This window comes from Muscardinus avellanarius (genome assembly GCF_963383645.1).
Source record: "Muscardinus avellanarius genome assembly, chromosome: 4".
In the NCBI taxonomy this organism is placed as follows: Eukaryota; Metazoa; Chordata; class Mammalia; order Rodentia; family Gliridae; genus Muscardinus; species Muscardinus avellanarius.
The window spans coordinates 110,539,089-110,560,745 of NC_137789.1; the positions used below are offsets into that span (position 1 = coordinate 110,539,089).

General features: G+C 41.5%; 1 protein-coding gene across 1 annotated transcript in view; it reads left to right on the forward strand.

Moving 5' to 3' along the window:
• ARID5B (AT-rich interaction domain 5B) overlaps positions 1-21,657 on the forward strand; it is a gene marked incomplete at both ends in the record, with an annotated part of 191,502 nt that overhangs the window by 162,503 nt on the left and 7,342 nt on the right. Inside the window, one exon of the mRNA XM_080693885.1 lies at positions 2,568-2,665. Within this exon, the coding sequence (XP_080550011.1) occupies positions 2,568-2,665 (98 nt within the window). The remainder of the gene's footprint in view (positions 1-2,567; positions 2,666-21,657) is intronic.

The following is a 21,657-nucleotide window of genomic DNA, read 5'->3' on the forward strand; positions in this document are numbered from 1 at the left end:
AATTGATGACCAGGTAGATGGATTCAGATATAATTGGGACTTATCTGGGACTCAGTAATGAATATAATACTGACCCCCTGTTCTAACTAGAGACACAGGTGGTCAGGGTAGAGGGAAGGACCATCAGATACTTCATACTTTAGGGAAAGAAAGTTTCAGAGCACTATTCCTCAGTTTAACCACTTCAATTCTTACTGACTTCTTAGATCTTTCACCAAAGGGAAAGACCCACAGCTAAAGGTTGAGAACTGATAGCAAAAGCTGTGATTCCCATAGTCATCTGCCTCTTTGCAGGAAAAGCCCTGGAGCCCTATGTTATTATTACCTGGCAAGGAACAGGTCATTCTGATAAGGTGGCTGCTTTGATGCCCTAGAAAGATCTCTGCTCTTGGTACCATAAGACAACTATATGGATCTGGGTTGTTCTACTGTGGTTCTTTGTGTCCATGGGCAAGTTAAGCAAGTGCAGGAGTCTCACTTCCTTTATCTGTGAATGAGCTGTCAATCACTCACCTTACAGGCTAAGGGAATATTAAATGATAGAAAGTGAAAACTCCTTAACAAAAGAGAAAATAGAGTGTCTCCAAGAGACCCAGGAAGACAAGAGTCATGGTTTTACCCAGAGTTATAACAGTCACACACCTGGCCCCTCCTCCGGCCCTGCTATGCTCAGCTGGGCCCACTCCTTACCTGAGTGGGGGGAGGTAGAGTTGTGCTTCCAAGGGCCTCTGAATTCTAGGGACGTTAAGGAATAATGAAAACATTTGGGAGAGAACCATGTTCTTCTTCCTTGATAGACTGCTCTAGACTAGATCAGCCAAAGCCACATAGTGACACAGGTCTGAAATCCCAGGTTTTAGGAGGCTGAGACAAAAGGATTGAAAGTTTGAAGCCAACTTTAACAATGTAGTGAGACCCTGTTTCAAGATAAAAAATAAAATAAGACAGGGCTGGGGGTATAGCTGGGAGGTAGAAGTCCCATGGGTTCAATCCATGTACCAAAAATAAAATAAAATAAATGAGCCAAAGATTGTATCAGTTAAAGACTGGAGGGAGATTTGATTAAATATATAATCACTATCAAAATATGTATTTTGATTATTTTGAAAGGAGTTTGAAACCAACTATCTAAAGCCATAAATATGGAAACGTTCATTTTCAGTTATCTCTGCTAGGGGATGTATGAGGTGGTTGTGTCTGGTGACGACTGCTGAAACAGATTGGTTGGAGAAATGGTCCATGAGAAATTGAATAATTCAAAATGAACATTGTCTCTGGATGCCCACTGGGCCTATTGAGAAGGATATATGGAAATGAAGGGGTTCTTTTTATTTGAGATGGAAAAGGCACCCTTTACCCTATAGTATTTCACCTCTACCCATCTTCCTCTTCTTAGGCTGCAATTACTATGGACCCCCAGTTGCAAGTTGAGATATTTTGTTCTCACTAATTGCTGCTGCCTTTAGCCCTTTGTGAACTCTGCTGGCAGCTCTGTGGGTACTTTTCAGAAGAGGCCTCCTGGTGGGATTGTATTCAATGCCACCAGCACCTTTGCCACACCCAGTCCCCTAGACATTCCAGTAATAGTCCTTTCCTGTTTTGAAATGATTATGAGGACCTCAGAACTTGTCCTGTCTTCCTAGTTTCAAGGAGACACTAGACTGGCTTAGACGTAGTAAATGATGTGGTTTCCCCCAAATAATCATTTGCCAGATCTTGCATCTGTTATTTTGTTAAAAATCTTAATTTATGTACAGAAGTAAAATTTAAAATATACGTATAAATTAAGACCATCATGCGCATTTCAGTATAGTGCAAGCTGTTTGTTTTTATTCGCCCAACTCAATAATATATATAATGAGCATTTTAACTTTGGGATATATTAAGTTTTCATAGGATTTGATCAATATCCCATTTTTCTGACCTGAGTGAATAAAAATAAACCGTTGTGACATACACAGTTTCAGACTTTGGGGTTGTTTTGGTGGTTAAAGGAGCTGGCATTGAAACCAAGCCTAACATGACTATAAATTCCTCAACCAATTTGATCATTTTAGTTACTCTATTGGTAACTTATTTTTTAAAGTAGGCAACACATCACATGGTTCCAAAATCAGAAGATACAAAAGCATGGTTGGTGAAGAGTCCTTTTTTTAACCTGTGTACCAGGCCAGCCTCCTTCCTGGGCCTCAGGAAACGTGTGTTCGTTGTGACTCATTTAAACTGATAAACTAAGATATGGTTTAGCTGAAATGCAAATTTTTTTTATGCCTTACCACAGGACATAAAGGAACAGGGTACATGAATAGCCAGGGAGATGGCTTCAGATAAAAACACACTGAGGAGGACAAAATATAGAGCCAAAAGTTGAATTCCATTTTTATTGTAAAGTGAGATCTTACTATAAAACCATAAGTCTCCCCATATACTCATTTGGACTTGTCTGTTTCTGGGTTTCCAATACAGACTGTTCTCTTCTGACTGTTGTGTATGTTGCATATGTATCGAAGCCTGGCGCTGTGAATCTCCGAGGAAACTAGATTGAGATTTTCGTTGCCATTTTTCAGATAACAGCCCGCCGGCAATGGAAACATATTTATGACGAACTAGGGGGGAATCCTGGGAGCACCAGCGCCGCCACCTGTACCCGCAGGCATTATGAAAGGTAAGAAAACATATCTTTTTTTCTTTCTTTTTTTTTTGGGGGGGGCACTAGGGATTTAACCCAGGGGCATTCTACCTCCGAGCTACACCCCCAGCCCTATTTTTTATTCTTTATTTTGAAACCAGGTCTCACTGAGTTGTGAAGTTACTAAGCAGCTGAGGCTGGTTAGGAACCCCAATCCATCTGTCTCAGCCTCCCAAATGCTGGGATTACAAGCATGCACCACCACGCCCAGCTTGCCCTATTCTCTTTTGAAACAAGGTCTCACTAGGTTGATGAGACTCTCACTACTTGTTGAGGCTGTCCTCGAGCCTGTGATCCTCCCGTCTCATCCTCCTAAGTACTAGGATTACGAGCATGCGCCACCACACCCAACTAAGAAACCGTTTCTTAGCAAGTCATTGCTAAATTAATCTTTACATATATGATACAGAGGATTGAACCCAGATCTATGCACCCCTAGTTCTGTATTATTTTTTATTTTGAAACAGGATTTTGCTAAGATATTGCACTCTGTCCCCCAACCTATAATCCTCCTATTTCACCTTCCCAAGTACTGGAATTATAGGTGTGCACTACCACATCAGCTATGTTTTTTATTTGATGTATAGATCTGGGGTCGAATGCCCGGGCATCCAATTCCCAATACCGAAAGAGTTTTTTGGTCAAATATAAGACAAAGGAAGTCTAAGGAACTTTTTAGGAAACATCCCTCGGACATTTTACTTTGTGTATCGCCTTGTGTTTTTAGAAAGCCTAGCTTTCTCTGGTTACATGGGCTAAAATGTGATGTTCTTTTTGTTTGGGTTTATCCTGTGACCACCTGTCTGGCAATGCCTTTCTTCCCTCCAGAAGTATAGATGATTAAGGATGTTTTCTGTAGGTTCATATACCTTGAGATGTTTGAGTCTCTGTTAAAAAGAAAACAAAAAGATTTTCAGTGTCGTTATGAGGTTGTCATGTCGTTGTGTTAACATTGAAAAGTAAGCATTTCTTAGCATAACAGAACTAGCCCTAGATAAGGTCTGTTTTTGCCCCCCATCTTGGTTTTTTTTTTTTTTTCTTCTTCCACGACTATGCCTTTGACCCAGGAAATCTTGCCAAGCTCCGTGTGGCTTAGTTTTTAACCTTTGCTGCCTATTTCTAAAAGATGATGGTAGTAGAAAGAAAGCAAAAGTTGTCTCCTGGAAGTTGAATCAATAGGAGACTGTCTCCTTTGCATTACGACTATGGTACCTGTATCATTAAAGACTGGAATAAAGACTAGTTTTCAAATTCATGTGTCATCCGGCTCTGTGCTTGTAGCTCATATTTGGTTTGTTTAGGTCGTACCATCTTCCTTGCAACTGGTTCTTCACTGCAGAATGTTGATAGACTCGGCCTCCTGGTCTCAAATTTAGAGCTTGGGAGATCGAATAGAAGGAATAAGTGTGTGTGTGTGTGTGTGTGTGTGTGTGTGTGTGTGTGTGTGTGTATGTGTGTGTGTGTGTGTGTGTGTGTGTGTGTGTACGGTGGCCATGCACAAAATTAAGGTCAATAGAAGCTAAGTTAACTGAACAAACATTCCAGTTCCCTTGCTTGTTTAAAAGGTCAAAGACAGCTGAGTAATTTACTGGTTGTTGTTCTTATAGTCAGTCACCATTCCAACTTCAGGCTAGACCAATGACATTCATCTTTGGGTCCTTACCTTCGTCCTCAGGTGATGCCGTGGGACACATCAGTTCCTAGTCTTGCTTCCTTTAAGTTCTATTGTACTTTCATCTGTACGCGTGTAAACCAGAGCCTCTTTAGGCATGGCCATTCAACAGAAGTTGCGATGCTTCTGTAGGAATAATGGAAGTAAATTGAGTTGGGTTTAGTACCTCATGAAAAATTCCCACAAAGTATTCCCAAGAGCTTGCCTTGCAGTGTTATAGTCCAGAAGGATTTTTAAAAATTGATAGTAGACTTTCAAATGACTGCTCTTTATAGCATTATTTTTCAATATAGTGCCATCAATTTTTAAAATGCGAATGTTATTTCTCTTGGTATTTAATACAAAAGTCCACACATTCTCATCGTACATAAAAGGTACACTATCAGTGTTCACATAAACTGCCTTCTCAGATGAGGTTTCTGCAAATAATGTCTATGGATTCTATAGTTTGTTTATTGGCTTATGAGCCAAAGCTTCCATCAGGACAGTTTCATTAGAAATACTGCCTCCTCTGCTTGTTTGGTGATTAACTTTGATACATTTGTTTATGTACCTCCTGCGTTTTAAAGAGGCTCCATCCTCTCAAGTCTTGTACTCCAATGTGATATATGATTACAATGCACCAATTAAGAAATTGAGAGACAATAGTCCAACTGCCAAATGGAAATGCCAACAGGGAGAGCCCTGCCTTGTGTGGCTGTACCAGCAATGGAGGAACAGGGACTATTGGTCTACCCACTACTTGGGGGTGACTAGCAAGCCTTTAGCATTTCTTCAGCATTTCTTCTTTTTAGCCATCTAGACCACTGTGACTCTGTGATCAGATGCAAGGAGTGCCATAATAATTGTAATTAATAATCGTTAACTACCCAAATTTGAAGAGCATTGATTTGTGTTTTAAAAATCAAGCCAGGTGTGACAATGCATGCCTATAATTCCAATGCTTGGGAGGCTGAGACAGGAAGATTTCAGGTTCAAGTATAGCCTCAGTAACTTAGTGAGACCCTGTTTCAAAATAAAAGAGGGCTAGAGGTGTAGTTCAGAGGTAGAATACTCCTGTATTCAATCCCTAGTCTGTCTGTCTGTCTGTCTGTCTGTCTGTCTGTCTCTCTCTCTCTCTCTCACACACACACACACACACACACACACACACACACACACATATCAGACTGTCTAGGGATGTGGCTCAGTGGCAGAGTATTTGCCTGGCATGTATGAGGTCCTGAATTCAATTTCCAGCACCACCTAAATAAATAAATAAATAAATAATCAGACTATACTTAAAATAATGCTACTCTTACTTATTTGCACCACTCTTGATTTTTAAAGAATCACCCATAATCCCATATGTCATGGTAGGGATGAGAGGCTGGGAATTTGGATGCCTTCTCTTCAGTTGATTCTACCAGAGAAGGGCAGAGGAGACTCAAATCTGACCGGAGAGACGTTGTTCAAAGAAGAGACTAAACTCTTGCATAAAACCGTGTGATTATGGCAGATTTCATCCATTCTTGCCGGTCACACTCTTGCCCAAGTCAGATGCGTTTCATTCATTCATGATAGTCACAAGCTGCATGAACACAGATAAAACAGAGGTGACTAGAAGGGTAAAGGGTAAGTAACTCTTTTCAAGAAGGCTCCTTCTTTTCAAGAAGGGAAAGTCCTTTCCAAAGGTCAGGACTTTGTAGACCAGGGTTCAGTGTGGAAATATCCTGGTAAAGCCTTCCAAAGCCGGGTCTGAATGATTGGATCCCCAACTTGGCTGCCGGCTCATCTGCTTTCTCTACCTTCTCACTTTTATAGAACAACTCACTCCTTACTCTGGTCCCCTCTCTCCAGCTTGGCTTTCCTAGAAGGTGAAAAAGAAATGAGTGATCTATGATGCATTATCCACTGATGTATTCTTCATGCACTGTGATTCATGATTCCAGTAAATGTTTTCATTTTACTACAAGGGGAAAAAAAGTAGCCAGTTCCTCAGTAAATGTTACTCGCATATTATTAGTTGGGCACTTTTGGTTTATTAATGAGTGTAATAATGAAAGTGCAGGCTGTCGAAAAGAATCAATGGGTGTTTTTATTTAAGGCACAGCAGAAATGGTACGATGCCTGTGAAAGCATCATTGTCACTGAAGGCCCGACTCGTCCAAACTTGCCTCTGATTGGTTTAAATCAAATAGGTCCAAGCACTTCATAAAAATGTCTTTGTCAGCCTGGTTTTGCTTCCAAACCTATTCATCTCTGTCAGTTTTTAATATTAGTACCAGGCTCCTGGCCATAGTCCATTAGTACTGTACTTAATTGCTCATGTTACAGATGATTACCAATATAAAAAGCATTAAATGTTTTCCCATCACGAGGTTGTCGCTGTATAGATGTCTCAAACTCAGCAAAGCTTGGGAAATGTGGGTATTGTGGATATTTCTTGTTTAGGATTTATAGATGGCGTTACTATGGATTAGAATACACTAAAACACACATCTTGGGCACAGGACTCTTCTAAAATGGAAATTGTTTTTATGGTACTGAGAGTTGAGCCCAGGGACCTTTTACCTCGGAGCTACACTCTAAGTCCCACCCCTTTTAAAATTGTTATTTTGAAACAAGGTCTTGCTGGGCTGCTGAGAATCTAGCTACATTGCTTAGATTATCCTTGAACCTGCGACCCTCCTATCTCATCCTCCCAAGTAATGGGATTACGAGCGCGTACCACCACGTCCAACTAGATGGAACACTTTTCTGTATTGTTCAACTCTTTGTCTGACATGCCGCATATCACTTTACTTTATCAGCAAAGGAACAAAAAGCAAAATGGCTTCTTTTATGGAATTCTCTTGGCTTGATTTTTCAGGAATAGTAACTCATTTTAAAGGCTTTGTTTTCACATGCAGATTTCTTTTTCTTTTCTTCTCTTTCTTTTCTTTTCTTTTCTTTCTTTCTTTTTTTTTTTTTTGGTAAATTCCTTTGAAGCCCAAGCAGGGGGAAAAAAATCTTTATACAGAATACCAGATTACTGGTTTTAATTTTCCTGAATAAATTACACGGTCCGTTTCTGTGGAGCACATGGAGTTGTTATTAGGGATTTTAAAAGGAGCATTAAGGCAAAAGCACTTTGTGATGTGCTTCTCTGAGTATTTAGAAAATCAAAATCATAAACAAATGTATTTGTTTGTGAGGGAAATGAGCAGTTACGTTTCATCTTCTTGCATATGTAATGCCCAATTTCAGATTCTAACCTTCTGCTTTTCCCATAAGTAGTTCTTGGACGAGTCTGTCATGCTGTGGGGCTGACCTGGCTTCCTTCACAGTGACTCAGGGTGAACTGTGCCCAGGCCAGATGCATTTAGGCAGAGCCCTCGTGACAGCTGGAGGGGCCGTGTTTCTGTCACTGAAGGTGGTAGGCAGTGCTGGGGGAAGCTTCGTGTTCTGTTAGATGCGCGTGTACGTTAGAATGAACACCCTAGCCGGGCATGGTGGCGCACGCTTGTAATCCCAATACTTGGGAGTTTGAAACAGGAGGATCACAGATTTGAAGACAGCCTCACCTACTTAGAAAGGCCTCCAAAACTTAGTGAGACCCTGTTTCAAAATAAAGACTAAGATCTGGGCATGGTAGAGCACGCTGGTAATCCCCGCGCTTGGGAGGCTGAGACAGGAGGATCGCACGGGTTCGAAGCCAGCCTCAGCTGCTTAGTGAGGCTCTCAGCAACCTAGTGAGACCCTGTTTCCAAATAAAATAGAAAATAGGTCTGGGAGTAGAGCCCGGAGGTAGAAAAGCCCCTGGGTTCCACCCCCAGTACCACAAAAAAAAAAAGTAAATAAATAAAGACTAAAAAGTAAGGCTGAGCGCGTAGCTCAGAGGTAGAATGTCCCTGAGTTCCATCCCCAGTACCACAACCCCGAATCTATCAGGATTTGAGGAACTAGAAGCCCAAGGTGAGTTACACGATTCCACAAAATATTGCTCATTTTGACACCCTTGAATCTAATACATAGAGAATTGAGAAAAATCATAGGCAGGATCTCAGATTTTCTTTTTCTTTTTCTTTTTCTGTGGTACTAAGGATTGAATCCAGGAGCATTCTCCCTTCAAGCTACACCTCCAGTGCTCTTTCTTTCTTTCTTTCTTTTGAAACAGGGTCTCGCTAAGTTACTGAGCCTGGCCTCAAACCTATGATTTTCCTCTTTCAGCCTCCCAAATACTGGGATTACAAGCATGTGCCATTGCACCTGACTTAAAGATTTTATATTTGAGAAACCCTTGGCGCCCCCACCCACCCAAGACCACCGCTACTCAAATGAGGTTTACTGACCCATCCCTGAACTGCCTGTTACTAGCCCATAAAGAGCTAATAAGCACAGCAATTGAGAATAAGCTTTGATATACTTACATTGAAATTTGCCAGGATAATTTTATGTCCACTGAAACTCATAAAAAATGGGAGCTTGTGTTTTGTGTGCCTCTCTTTAAATTTCATTTTTCTAGTAATTCATTTTTATGGTCTTTTGCAAAAGGATCAGCCCCAAACAGATGGGAAATTTAGAAAACCAGTCATTTATTTAAGTCATTGGAGAAGCATTCTTCATGCTTTGACCACAAACTCAAATATATGGATATATAAGGGCAGGTGGCATAGGTAGCCCAAGGAACAAGGTAGGCCAGGAGGAACCTGGGTGAGACAGGCCAGTGGTGATCTGCCAACACCACTTTCATGGTCGATACATTCTTTGTGCTCACTGATTTTCTGTATTTTCAAGAGCATCTTAATGTGAAATAACCTTACAAATATCAGTGCCAATATTTATTTTTTTCTTTTTTGTGAAACTGGGGATTCATCCCAGGATCATTCTACCTAAGGGCCACATCCCACCTCTATTTTATTATTTTGAAACAAGGCCTCACTAAGTTGCTGAGGCTGGCCTTGAACCTGTGATCCTCCTGACTCAGCCTCCCAAGTCCTGGGATTACAAGCGGGTGCCACCATGCCCGGCTTGGCACCAATATTTCTGAAGGTGTTGTACATAAGTTAAACCCATCACACTGCCTTCTGTGGCCTCCCATTGACCGTACCTTGTCTTTGGGCAGATGCTCAGCAAAGTTCAGCTGTCATGCTAGTCTTCCCAGTCCATTCATCCAAGCCTCAGAGCACCATTGATGGGCCCTCCCCTACTTGGCCTGCTCTATAGATGGCCACAGTCTGTCACTTGGGATACCCAGCGCTACTCCAGATGCAGCATTATACTTCTTGGGATGGGCACAATATTATTAGCCTATCCTCACAGCCCACGATTGCATTTGAAATGGGTCAAGAAGCCCTATTCTTGTGGCCTGTTTCTTTCTATCCTACTCAGATAGTATAGATTTTTTTCATTCAATTCATATCCATTTTTTTTTAATTTCCATGCTATTCTCAAGGGCCTATTGGTGGTTTTATTTTTATGTGTGTGTGTGTGTGTGTGTGTGTGTGTGTGCGCGCGCACGCGCGCGCACGTGCGCGCACTACTGGGGGTGGAACTCAGGGGCTTTTCTACCTCCAGGCTATTCTCTCAGACCTATTTTATACTTTATTTGGAAACAGGGTCTCTTAAGCCAGAGAGGCTGGCTTCGAACCTGCGGGAGCCTCCTGTCTCTGCCTCCCAAGCACAGGGATTACAAGCATGAGCCACCAGGCCCGGCCACCTGGTGTTTTTTAAACAGCTCTCATTGCACAGCCCAGTGCTCTTCTTTTCTCCACCTCCCACCACCATGTCCTGAGATCTGCAGTCTCCCACCTCACATAGGATGAACCTGAAACCTTAAGAAAATAAAGCTTCTTTCCTCTAAAAAAAATAAAAAATAAAAAAGTAAACAGCTCTCATTTGCAAAACACTGTCAGGGATAATAAGAATGAATGAAGCAAAGGGTTAGAACAGGACTGGTAACCAGTAAGAAGGTACCTGTACTACTGCACTCATTGCAAGGTCTGATAAGAGAATATGGTAATGCTCCTATCAGCCCAGGTTCAGCTTCAGAGTCCTTAATATGGCCCCAGATAGCCACCACCAGCTCATTAGAACAGGAAGGTGCTATGACTCTTGGTTTTTCTAAATTATTACAAGGTCTGACTCATGGGCCATACACATATGTAAAATATTTGAGATATAAAAACCAGATACTTGATAGGTAAAAATAACAAGTTTAATAGGGATCAAAGAAGCAAGAGAGAAGAATTTCCAGCTGAAATGGGCAAAGTCTTCCTGGAAGATCTGGAATTTGAACTGGATCTTAAAGAGGTAGGGATAGAAAAGCCAGGTGTGGTGGCACAGGTGTGGTGGCCTATAATCCCAGGACTCAGTAGTCTGACGAGAGGATCACAGGTTCAAGGCTAGCCTCAGCGACTTAGACTCTCAGCAACTTAGTGAGATTTTGTTTCATTTAAAAACTAAAAGAAGATTAGGGTGTAGCTCAGAAGTAGAATGCCTCTGAGTTCAAGCCCTAGTACCACACACCAAAAAATGAGATAGGGTTAGCTGGGCGTGGTGGCGCACACTTTGTAATCCCAGCACTTGGGAGGCTGAGACAGGAGGATCGAGGATCGCACAGGTTCGAAGCCGGCCTCAGCTACTTAGTGAAGCTCTCAGCAACTTAGTGAGACCCTGTTTCTAATAAAATATAAAAATAGGTCTGGGAGTATAGCCAGTAGAAAGCTCCTGGGTTCTACCCCCCAGGACCACACACACACACACACACACACACACACACACACACACACAGGGTTAGAATTTAGGGCAGATCATCATATATTTCAGCTGTAGAGCTCAACAACAATAAAGAAGCTGATCCTAGCCCAGTGTTGTGGCGCACGCTTGTAATTCCAGCATTCAGGAGGCTGAGACCAGGGGATCACGGTTCGTGGACAGCCTTAGCTACTTAGTGGGGCTCTTTGCAACTCTGTGAGGTCCTGTTTCAAAATAAAGAATAAAAAATAGGGCTTAAGGTGTAACTCGGAGGTAGAATGCTCCTGGGTTCCATCTCCAGTACTAAAAGAAAAAGGAGGAAGAGGAGGAGGAGGAGGAGGAGGAGGAGCTGGTCCTGAGGGCAGAGACCTCGTGATAGGGTCTTTCTTGAAATTTCTCCAGTGCCGCATCATGAACATGTCAGGATGTGGGGCTGAGTGTAGTAAATTAAATTTAAGCAAAAAGGGCAGCTCTCCCTAGAAAATGTTTGCAAGAAGGTAGAGAAAGAGATGGTGAAAGGGGCTGTCAGAGGATTTCTAAAGTGGAATTCCCAATTCATATACACCAATGGCAGGTGTTGTAGCTTGTCCCCTTTGGTGTCTTCGCCCCAAAGTCCAAAGGGTAGCTTTTGCCTGTCCTCACCCAGGGTGACACTGACCAATCTGAGAACTTTTGTCTCCTTCCCAGCTGTCTCATTAAGAGGAGTGGTCTCCCCAGCACTGCAAGCACTGGGTATTCTTTTCCTTTTTCTTGGACCAGCAGAAACCCTGATGGCCCTCATCAATGGTTAGCTGCTCAGAATTAGATACCCTCTGTCTTTTTAATTTTTTTTAATTACAAATCAGGGTCTCACTAAGTTGCTGAAGGTATCACTGAGTTGCCAAGGCTAGCCTCCAACCTGTGACCCTCCTGTCTCAGCCTTCCAAATTACTGGGATTACAGGTATGTGCCACCATATCCAGCTAGTAGAAATGATTCTTGCCATCCACTTCACTACTATTTTTCTTTTGTTGCTATTCTTAAGGGCCTGTTGTTTTTTGGAACAGCTATCTTTTGCAAAACATATTCAGGAATAATAAGAGTGCTTGGTCTCTACCACACGGAGCTCGACCACCAAGCAGGGGACCTGAAGCAGGTCACTCTGAGCACCCTACTGCTGAGTAACTTCTTCTTATCATGTGTAAAGAATTTCTTCCCAAAGGACAGTCAAGTAATTTCATACTCAAGAGCCCCACACCCCGTATCACCCAGCATGCCTCGAGTGTTCTGATAACTTTCCAATGCCTGGCTATTTCAAGAAACTTGGAAAAAGAAAAACAAAACCCCAGCCAGGCCCTGGAGTAGAAAAACTGGTTTCTGTTTTTTAAGAAAATAAACAACATCCTTTGAAAAATTCTCTACTTAACAATTCTTAAATTTGCCTCTAAATGTAAGTTGTAATTAATAGAAGTTCGAGTTTACACGGTAGAGTGTAAAAACACCCTCGGGCACAAACTAATCAAGTGTGTGTCATGTTGTAAACTACAGCAAGTTCTTTGTTTGACCCAAAAAAAAAAAAAGTTTTCCAAACAGCAGCTTTTTTCTTTTTCTTCGTCAAGTTCCTTTATTGTCTCGTGTTTGCTTTTACTCTTCGTCCCCGTCACCACCACCTTTGGTCCTAAGGATAGTTATTTAAGAAACTTTGCAGGTCCCATGCTTTATTGATAGTTTTCATCAAGCATGAATTTAAATTTGAGAATAGATTAGGTGTCTTAGCCCTTTTTCTTTTTGATAAATAACAAGAGCTCTCTACTTATGATTTTCTGTCCTTGGGGCTTTATCATTAAGATTAAATAACTGTACTCTCAAGCATGCCGCTGCACAAACATCTTTTCAATTATGTGAGTAACAGATGCCTTCACAAAGGAACTATTGAAAATTCAGAAAGCATGTTTCCAAAAAAGAAAGAGGGGAGGAGGTATCAGTTGACAGAAGAATGTAATTGTTTACCATTAAAATATATCTTTAACTCATCCACTGAAAAGCTCTTGGAACATTTTGTTTTTGTACAAGTTATTACAAAGTTTGGCCCAAATCACTGAGCGTTTCAGAAGCTCTGGAAGCTGTGCTTTCTAACACTCACAGGACAGAAATGCAATCATTGTTCGCTTATTTTTAAATGTGGACGCTGTCGGCCTTCGTTTGTGGGGGGAGCGTCATATTGAAAGTACGATAGTTATATTTATTCATTATTCTTGAAATAATGTTCATATGCCCCTTGGAATGGATTCATGAAGCTCCATTGTTAGTCAGTCTTCTCATGGAGAAGAGTAATCACGGCCATGTTAGCTAGCTGGCACTGTGGAGGGCCGGGCACTCTTTATGGTCTATGTTCTCGGTTGTGAGCATGAATTCTAATCCCTGGGCCATAAAGTCATCTTTCTTAAGCCCAGTCCAGCTTTTTTGAGTGCAGTATTTGCTTAAAGGCATAAAATGATTATCAGTCAGGACACCCTTAAAAGTGGCAAGGAGCCGGGCGTGGTGGCGCACGCTTGTAATCCCCGCTCTTGGGAGGCAGAGACAGGAGGATGGCGCAGGTTCGAAGCCAGCCGCGCTGGCGTAAGAGACCCTGTTTCAAAAATATAAAATAGGTCTGGGAGTGTAGCCCGGAGGTAGAAGGGCTTCCAGGAACCCCAGTACCACCAAAAAAAAAAAAAAAAAAAAGTGGCAAGGAGACATCAAAGCAAAGCCCCCGAGGAAGTCTGTTAAGGAGATCATGGGAAACTCAGACATGGTAAGGTTAAGTCCTAGTGCCCAGAATTCATGGAAGATGTAATTAATTTTTAATTTTTTAACTTTTTTTTTTTGGTACTGGGAATGGAACCCAGGGATATACCACCTCTGAGCTATATGCCCAGCTGTATGTATGTATGTATGTATGTATGTATTGAAACAGGGTCTCACTAAGTTGCTGAAGGCCATGCTAAGTTACCAAAGCTGGCCTCTGACCTGTAATCCTCCTGTCTCAGCCTCCCAAGTCCAGGATCACAGGTGTGTGCCACTGCACCCTTATGAAAGATATGATTCTTGAGTTTCTCTTGTCATTGGTATTAAGTTAGGCCTGTTCCAGCTAGGTCACTGTCTCTTAAAGAGTGTGGTAAAGTCATTGTGATGCAGGAGACATAATATGCCCAGTGCTCAGCCATAGACCTTCTTCTGATGTGGTAGTTCATCCTCCGTGGAATGGGCACGTGGGTATCCCATAGGCCTCTTGCCTCTGAGAAAAACAAGGATGCTCATCCTGATTTCTTAGGCCATTCCTCAGGAGCCTGAAACTCACATAATCCGGGCAGCGGTGTTCACTCAGTATCTCTTCTACTCTGATACTTCTCAGACAATGTATGAAGATGCTCAGTACCAGCATCTGAACGCAGCTCAGACTAGCAGAGGCGGACAGATCTGGGCTTGAACTCAACTTGGGGACTCAGGGGCTGTGTGCCATTAGTCACTTAACTGTTTAGCTCTGAACCTCAGTTTTGTCACTCATGAAACAAAGATAAAATGACATACCTGCAGAAACCTTTTTTTTTTGTAAGGATTGACGTTAACACATCAGTCGGAACTTAGTGTAAGGTGACTGCTATTCATATTATAATGCCTAATTATAATGCCCAATTAGTATATAAGAATATCCTGGGCGGGGCGTGGAGGCGCACGCTTGTAATCCCCGTGCTTGGGAGGCAGAGACAGGAGGATCGCGCACGTTCGAAGCCAGCCGCGCTGGCTTAAGAGACCCTGTTTCCAAAAATAAAAAAATAGGTCTGGGAGTGTAGCCCGTAGGTAGAAGGGCTTCCAGGAACCCCAGTACCACCACCAAAAAAAAAAAAAAGAATCTCCTGAAGTTTCTCTCTGTCCCTCCCATCAGGGCCCTAATTCATCCCCCCTAAAGTCCATATTGTTCCAGTTGAGGGGGCCTGTCAGGCGGTGCTCTCTCTCCCACACTGACACGCCAACTGGAACCACACCACCGGCTTGCTGGGGCCCAGCGCTGCGTACGCACCTTTCATTCTTCTCTTTATTTAGTATCAGAGTCACTCATACCATAAAGAGGGGAAGTGTCAGAATGATCAGCGAGTCCGAGGAAAAATTTTCACCATTTCCAGAGGAAAATGGAGGGAATGAGAGCCTTCTAAACGTTTTCTTGTTCAACTTCTGTCTTACGTAATAAAGCTCCCGGGTGGGAAGATTATTTTTCCAGGAAAAAGAGGGTTTTTTCCTTCTGACAAGTGACTGTGTTTTGCTCTTAATAATAACAGATTTCGTACCTTTTGGGTATCTTAACAAAATACATGTGATGCAGTTCTTACTTCTTTTTTATATTATTTTTATTTTTTTATTTATTTTTTAAGTTTTATTTATTTATTTATTTGGTGGTACTGGGGGTGAAACCCAGGGGCTTTCTAACTCCAGGCTATACTCCCAGACCCATTTTGTATTTTATTTGGGAACAGGGTCTCACTAAGTTGCTGAGAGCCTCACTCAGTAGCTAAGGCTGGCATTGAACCCGTGCGATTCTCCTGTCTCACCCTCCCAAGCGTGGGGATTACAAGCGTGCGCCACCACTCCCAGCCATACTTCTTTTTTAAAGAACGGGGCAGTTTACCCTGGGTACCTCCTAGGTAGATGAAGTCTTTCACGCAGCTTCTACATCACACTCTTTGCCATTTTCTTCCTCAGGTGTGGCCTAGCATAGGCTCAGTCTTGCACCTCAGCCTATCTTCCCGTGGCTTCTCACTCCAGGGTTTGATGCTCAAAGCTTTTGCTTTACATCCTGGTCTATGGGAAGGTGACACAGGTGGCCTCATTCACAACTCTCTTGGTTTCTGATATTTCCCCCCCCCGCCCCATCCTCCACACATTATTTTTTCTTCTCCATCAAAATTTACATCACAAAATAAATATCTCTACCAGGAGCCCATGTCTTTCCATTCCCATTGGAGAGTTGCTTATAAAAGAAGAGGAACAAGTCAGATGTGGTGGCACGAAGGTACGTGCCTGTAATCTCTGTACTTGGGAAGCTGAGACCAGAGGATCGCAGATTCTTGGACAGCCTCAGCAATGTAGTGAGACCCTCAGAAGTCTAATGAGATCCTGTTTCAAAACAAAATAAAAAAATTAGAAAGGGCTAGGAGTGCAGCTCAGAGATAGAATGTCCCTGGCTTCAATCAACAGTACCACCAACAATACCAATAAATAAAAGATAAATAAAATAAATAAATATAGGCACAAAGCAACACCCACTTGACAATTGTGCTCAATTACTTGTGAGCATTGAGAAAGCATCCTCATATCTCTGCACACCTACCTAACACGTCTGTGTGAGTTCAGTTCTCTGCTGCCCAAGCTCTGCCATCATTTTTATAGTCATGGTCTGGCACCTTGAGAGGTAAACAGTATCTAAGAATAGAGACTCTTGTTCTAGCTGCAACCTTAACAAGTAGGTGTACTTTATCTTAAGAGAGAAAAAAATATATCTTCTATTGGTTCCATACTCGGCGAATGATGGCTTCCCATAGTTCACAGTGAAGTTGTATTTTCAGTCTCTGGCTGCGAAGGGAAGCGTCTGGCCAAGCCTTAGAATTTATCAACTCTGGAATCAATGCAAAGTGTAATGAGTCCATTTAGGATCAGATCAGGTCCGAAATCCCAGTAGAACCAATATGTCATTTCTTCTGCTACCACACACACGCACACACACACACACACACACACACACACACACACACACAAGAACTACAGGCATACCAACATTGTTTCTCTCTTCCCCTGAAATCATCTTCTCTATGAATACCAGCAAATATTCAAACCTCGATTTTTTTTTTTTTACACTAGTTTAATGCCATAAAAGTGTCTCTGAGGTAACTGGGGTGTGTCCAAGATTCAAATATAACCTTAAAGAGTCCCCATTTCTTTCTTCTACTCTCTGAATTGAATCGGTTCCAGGCATTGTTATAATATCATTTTTCAAAGCTCTATAAATAGATGGATTCTCATTTCTCCTCTTAAGCACTGTTTGCTAAATGTTTTGGCCCCAAAGTTCAGTCATTCCATGTAAGCATTAATCAATACAGGAGACATTAGTGGATCCTCGTTCAGATGAGATTTGACATTATTTTTCCTCTGCTTATGTGGAGGGGAGGGGGCGTTGCCTAATAAAGATGAAGGGTCTTTTCTTCTTTTGTATGAAATGCAAATGACGAGGTCGTATGTGATATACATTTCTCTAATGTCAGGATGCTGCTTTTTGTTGAGAAAGAGAGGCGAGGCCCTGGAGGATTTTAGACTTTGTAAATATAAAATTATCTGCCTTGGCGTTTAAAAAAAATAATAAAAGGGAGAAAGAGTTGGCGGGCTGCCAGATTACTTACATTACAGTAATAGATTTGCTGACCCCTGACTTCTGCTGTAGAGAAATGTATTGAATTTTTTATAATATCAGATGAGGCAGATCTAAAAGCCTAGTATACCAAGCACCATTATTTAACTTGAGATTTAGCAAAGCCTAAATCTTTTCAAACCAGCAATTTCTTGTATGATGATAATTTACTGGCTCAGGCACTAATAAATCAAGGTTACAATGCCATTGATTTGTTAATTTTAACTTGGGCTGATTTTTAAGTCTTCTTTATTTAAAAAAGAAGAAGAATGAGAAGGACAAAAAAAATCTTGCTTTTCACAGTGACTGAATTTAATAAGAATCTTCGTGATAGCAAAAGGCTCCCCTACTGTTTCTGCTTTGGGGTAGAAAATGTTATTCTTGTATTATTCCTAGGGAAAAATAAAATCTCATGCTGCTACAAATCTTATGCCTATGAAAAGATGTTATTTTTTAATACATGATGGCTTACCTATTTCAGATCCATTAATGGTGCCATAAATAAGCATTTTGCTAATCTGAAATGTGAAATATGGATAATAATAAAGACCCATTTATCTGCCCAGCTTTCAATCCCCAGACTAGATGCAGATCAGGAGAAAGGGAGGGAGGAAGGGAGGGAATCTCTCTGAATTTACTAATGAATATATTGCTTATCTTCCCCATTACTTCCACCCACTTAAAACCCAGCCCCCACCCATTCTTATGAGATGCAGCCCATTGAAAGTATTTTTCCTGTGGAATGAATTCTTGGGGGTGGGTACATTTTTGCTTTTATCTGTTATGGCTTAGAAACTGATTATATCTTTATTGTACTACAAATATTTGACGGATAATCACCCACAAGGCGCAGGCAGGCAGCTTGCATTATACTGAATTCTTTATAGAAACCAAACCTACGCAGCTTCCGGCATCAATTGGGCAATCTTGACCTTATATTGGCTAACCTGTTTTTAATAATACCCCATGTATGTTGAATGTTTAAATGTTCAGAAAGCTGTGATAGCTTTCGTCCTCATGTACTGTAAAAACTTCTAATAATCAAATGATAAGATCATATCCTGTGGGGTAATTGTGTTGTACCATGACAGGATAACTGAAAAAACATCCAGTGAAAATTGCACCAAACGGAAATCACTCTATGAAGCAGTGATTGTGTGCCGTGGGAGACTATGCCCTGCTCCTCAGAGCTTAGCTCGTCATATTTCTACTTACTTCCTTTTAACTACTGCCTTTCTTGTTTTATTTTGGGAGCCTTTTTTTCCCTTCCTTGAGCCACTATAATTATCTTTCAATGATTTTTTTAAAAATTCAATTGACCCTTAGGTGCTCGCACGCGTGCGCTCTCTCTCTCTCTCTCTCTCTCTCTCTCTCTCTCTCTCTCTCTCTCTCTCTCCCCCCCACCCCACCCCACCCCCTGGAAGCCTTGAACAAGCAGGGATTGTGTTTGGATTCGGTTTTACCTTAGTCATGCCTCTTTCCAGATACAAGAAACATTTAATTCCAGATTTCCTGCTTCTGGCTTTAGGCCTTTGACCAGCAAAGTAAAATGTATTTTTTTTACTGCTGTCCTCCCGCCAGCTGCTGAGTTGAGTGAAAGGAAAAAAGAAAGAGAGAGAGAGAACTGAAATGAAAATGTTGCCCAACCTCATGAACTTGCAAAATTGTGAAAGGAAATTAAAGTCTCTTTAGCACCCATCTAGAGAGCTGAGTTGGCCTGAGACTATCAGAACCTGAGCTGAGGGGTCCCCCGGGGCTATTGGGTGGCTCCCCGCCCAGGTCTCAGCTTCCCTCCTCACTCAGAGGTAATGCTGTCATTTCCTCAGGAAAGAGGGCACCTCGCGGTGTCACCCTCCCACTTAGAGAGTGGAGCTGAAGGAAGGGTAGTACCCACAAATGGTAACCATCGGAATACCCAGGCTTCCAAGCCAGGATTCCCATGGCAACAAAACACAAGTAAAACAAACCTATCCATCCCAACGATAAAATATGTTTTCATTAAAATCAATTTAAAATATCTTTCCAGTTAAAAATATTCAATGCACTTCATTCCTGACCATAAAAAAAAAAAAAAATCCCAACCTGCTGATATTAGAGGGGGGATAAAGTCTCTGGCAGAACTGTGCAGATAAAAAGGAACTGGGGGGGACTATTGAGGGTTTTACAGATGAGACAGAATAAATTCAAGTATGAACAAGATTGCTTCCCCCTTTCTCTGCATAGTTATGCTTTTTATTATATAAACATCAACTGTAATATTACAGTGGGAAGCAGGTATTTGGCAGCCATATATTATTTTAGTAAGTCTACATAGAGAGAGCAGTTTCCAGTTTTAGCAGCTGTAACATGTTTAAACTCAGTTTGTAATGGGATCTGAAGATAACTATTCCCCATGGGCTGTGTTGATCCTCATGGCTGGCCCGCTGCCAGATACAGGGCTCAAAAGTATTAGCCACGCCTCCGTGCACATACTCTGAGCATGCTCAGTAACTGGATTTTATTTCTAATATACTATAAATTGGGATTTGACTTTTTTTTTTCTCCCCACCATTTGCTTGGTTTCTTTCTAAAATATTATGGCCACAGATGTCCCAACATCTTTACTTTCAAACCTGAAAAGTTGGGTATGTTTAAGTAGCTGAGTTCCAAATTGTGTAGTTTGAAACCAATTTGAGGAAAGCTAACAAATACCCAAATCAAAGAACTTTTTGCCTGGGTGGTGTCTCAGTTTAAAAATAATTCAGATTCCCAATATTTGAACAGATTTTTGTTGTTTAGGAGCCAAGTACATTTTCTTCATTGAGTCAACTTGTCTTATTTAAAACAAATTATGTTTGCTATATTAAAGTTCATATTTTTTAAGGCTGAGTCTTGTATTAATCCCACAGTGAGTCATTAATCATACCAAATGCATTATAAAAACTTTAATCACTGAAGTTGAAACCGAGATTGTAATGCAATCCATGCCTTTTAATTACATCAGCTTTTTCCTCGTTCAGATCAAGAGCTGTGTCGCAAAGGGAAAACAGATTAAAACCAGAGCTGTTTGATGTTTCTCTTTTTAGAGCAATTTTATGCACTTTGTTTAAAAAGTTATATAATTAAAATGCTTGAATTTTTCAGCCCTCTGATTTTTGTGGCTTGAGTGGTTGGTCTGCTTCTTTCTCTCCAGAGCCTCTTTTACTCAGCACCCCCAACCAGACCTCCTCATGCTGGTATCACCCAGAGGGGACCACTGTCTTTGCCACACTGAGCTCGCCACACTTCAGTTTGAAGTGTCAGGTCTACATTTTGAGATGAATAAAAGTAAAAGTTTTGGAGATAGGTGCGACCAGGTTCAAGTTTAGCTCTAACTAATGATGAGACAGACCCTCGGGCAAATTATTTGATCATTTGGGGCCCTCCATTGTGTGATCTGTTAAAAGAGGGGAAAAAATAATACTTCATAGGGTGGTGGTGGAGATTATATAAAAGGTTCTACATAATGTGCCTGGCGCATACTAGTCCCTAGTACAATATAAGTTTCATGAGGTTTAAATGTTTTGCTCCCTGATGGCTTTCCATGCCTAGAGAACTGCCTGACACATAGTAGGTACTCAGAAAACAGTTGATAGAAAGCTAAATGAACCATCGTTATCATTATTTGTGAGATGTTGTTGGCATTTAGCCAAGCTCCGTGGCCCATGAGGGGAAAGACACTATCAACCTTGAACACATCCATTGGACACAAAACCCAAAGAAGGTCTGTTTTGTGAAGAAGTGTTTTAAGTGACCAGATACTGATTTTCACCAAGAAAGTAGTTCCCTGGGTTGCCGAGTGAGTTTCTAGAATCCTTTGGTGTCATTAGCGATGAAGTCATTCAAGTTGCTTGCACCCTGCCCACCCCTCTTATCCCTGGTTTTGCTTACCATGGTTTAGTGGCCCAAGATCAACCACAGTCCAGAAATAATGTTTGTCTTGACTCATTCAAGAGAGAAGGACCACATTTTACAGAACTTTTATTACAGTCTGTCATTACAATTGATCTGTTTTATTATTAGTTATGGTTGTTAATCTCTTACTGGGCCTAATTTATAAATTGAACTTTATCATAAGTATATACACATGTGTCTACCAGGAAGGAACCTAGCAGACGGGGCTTGGCGATATCTGTGGTTTCAGGC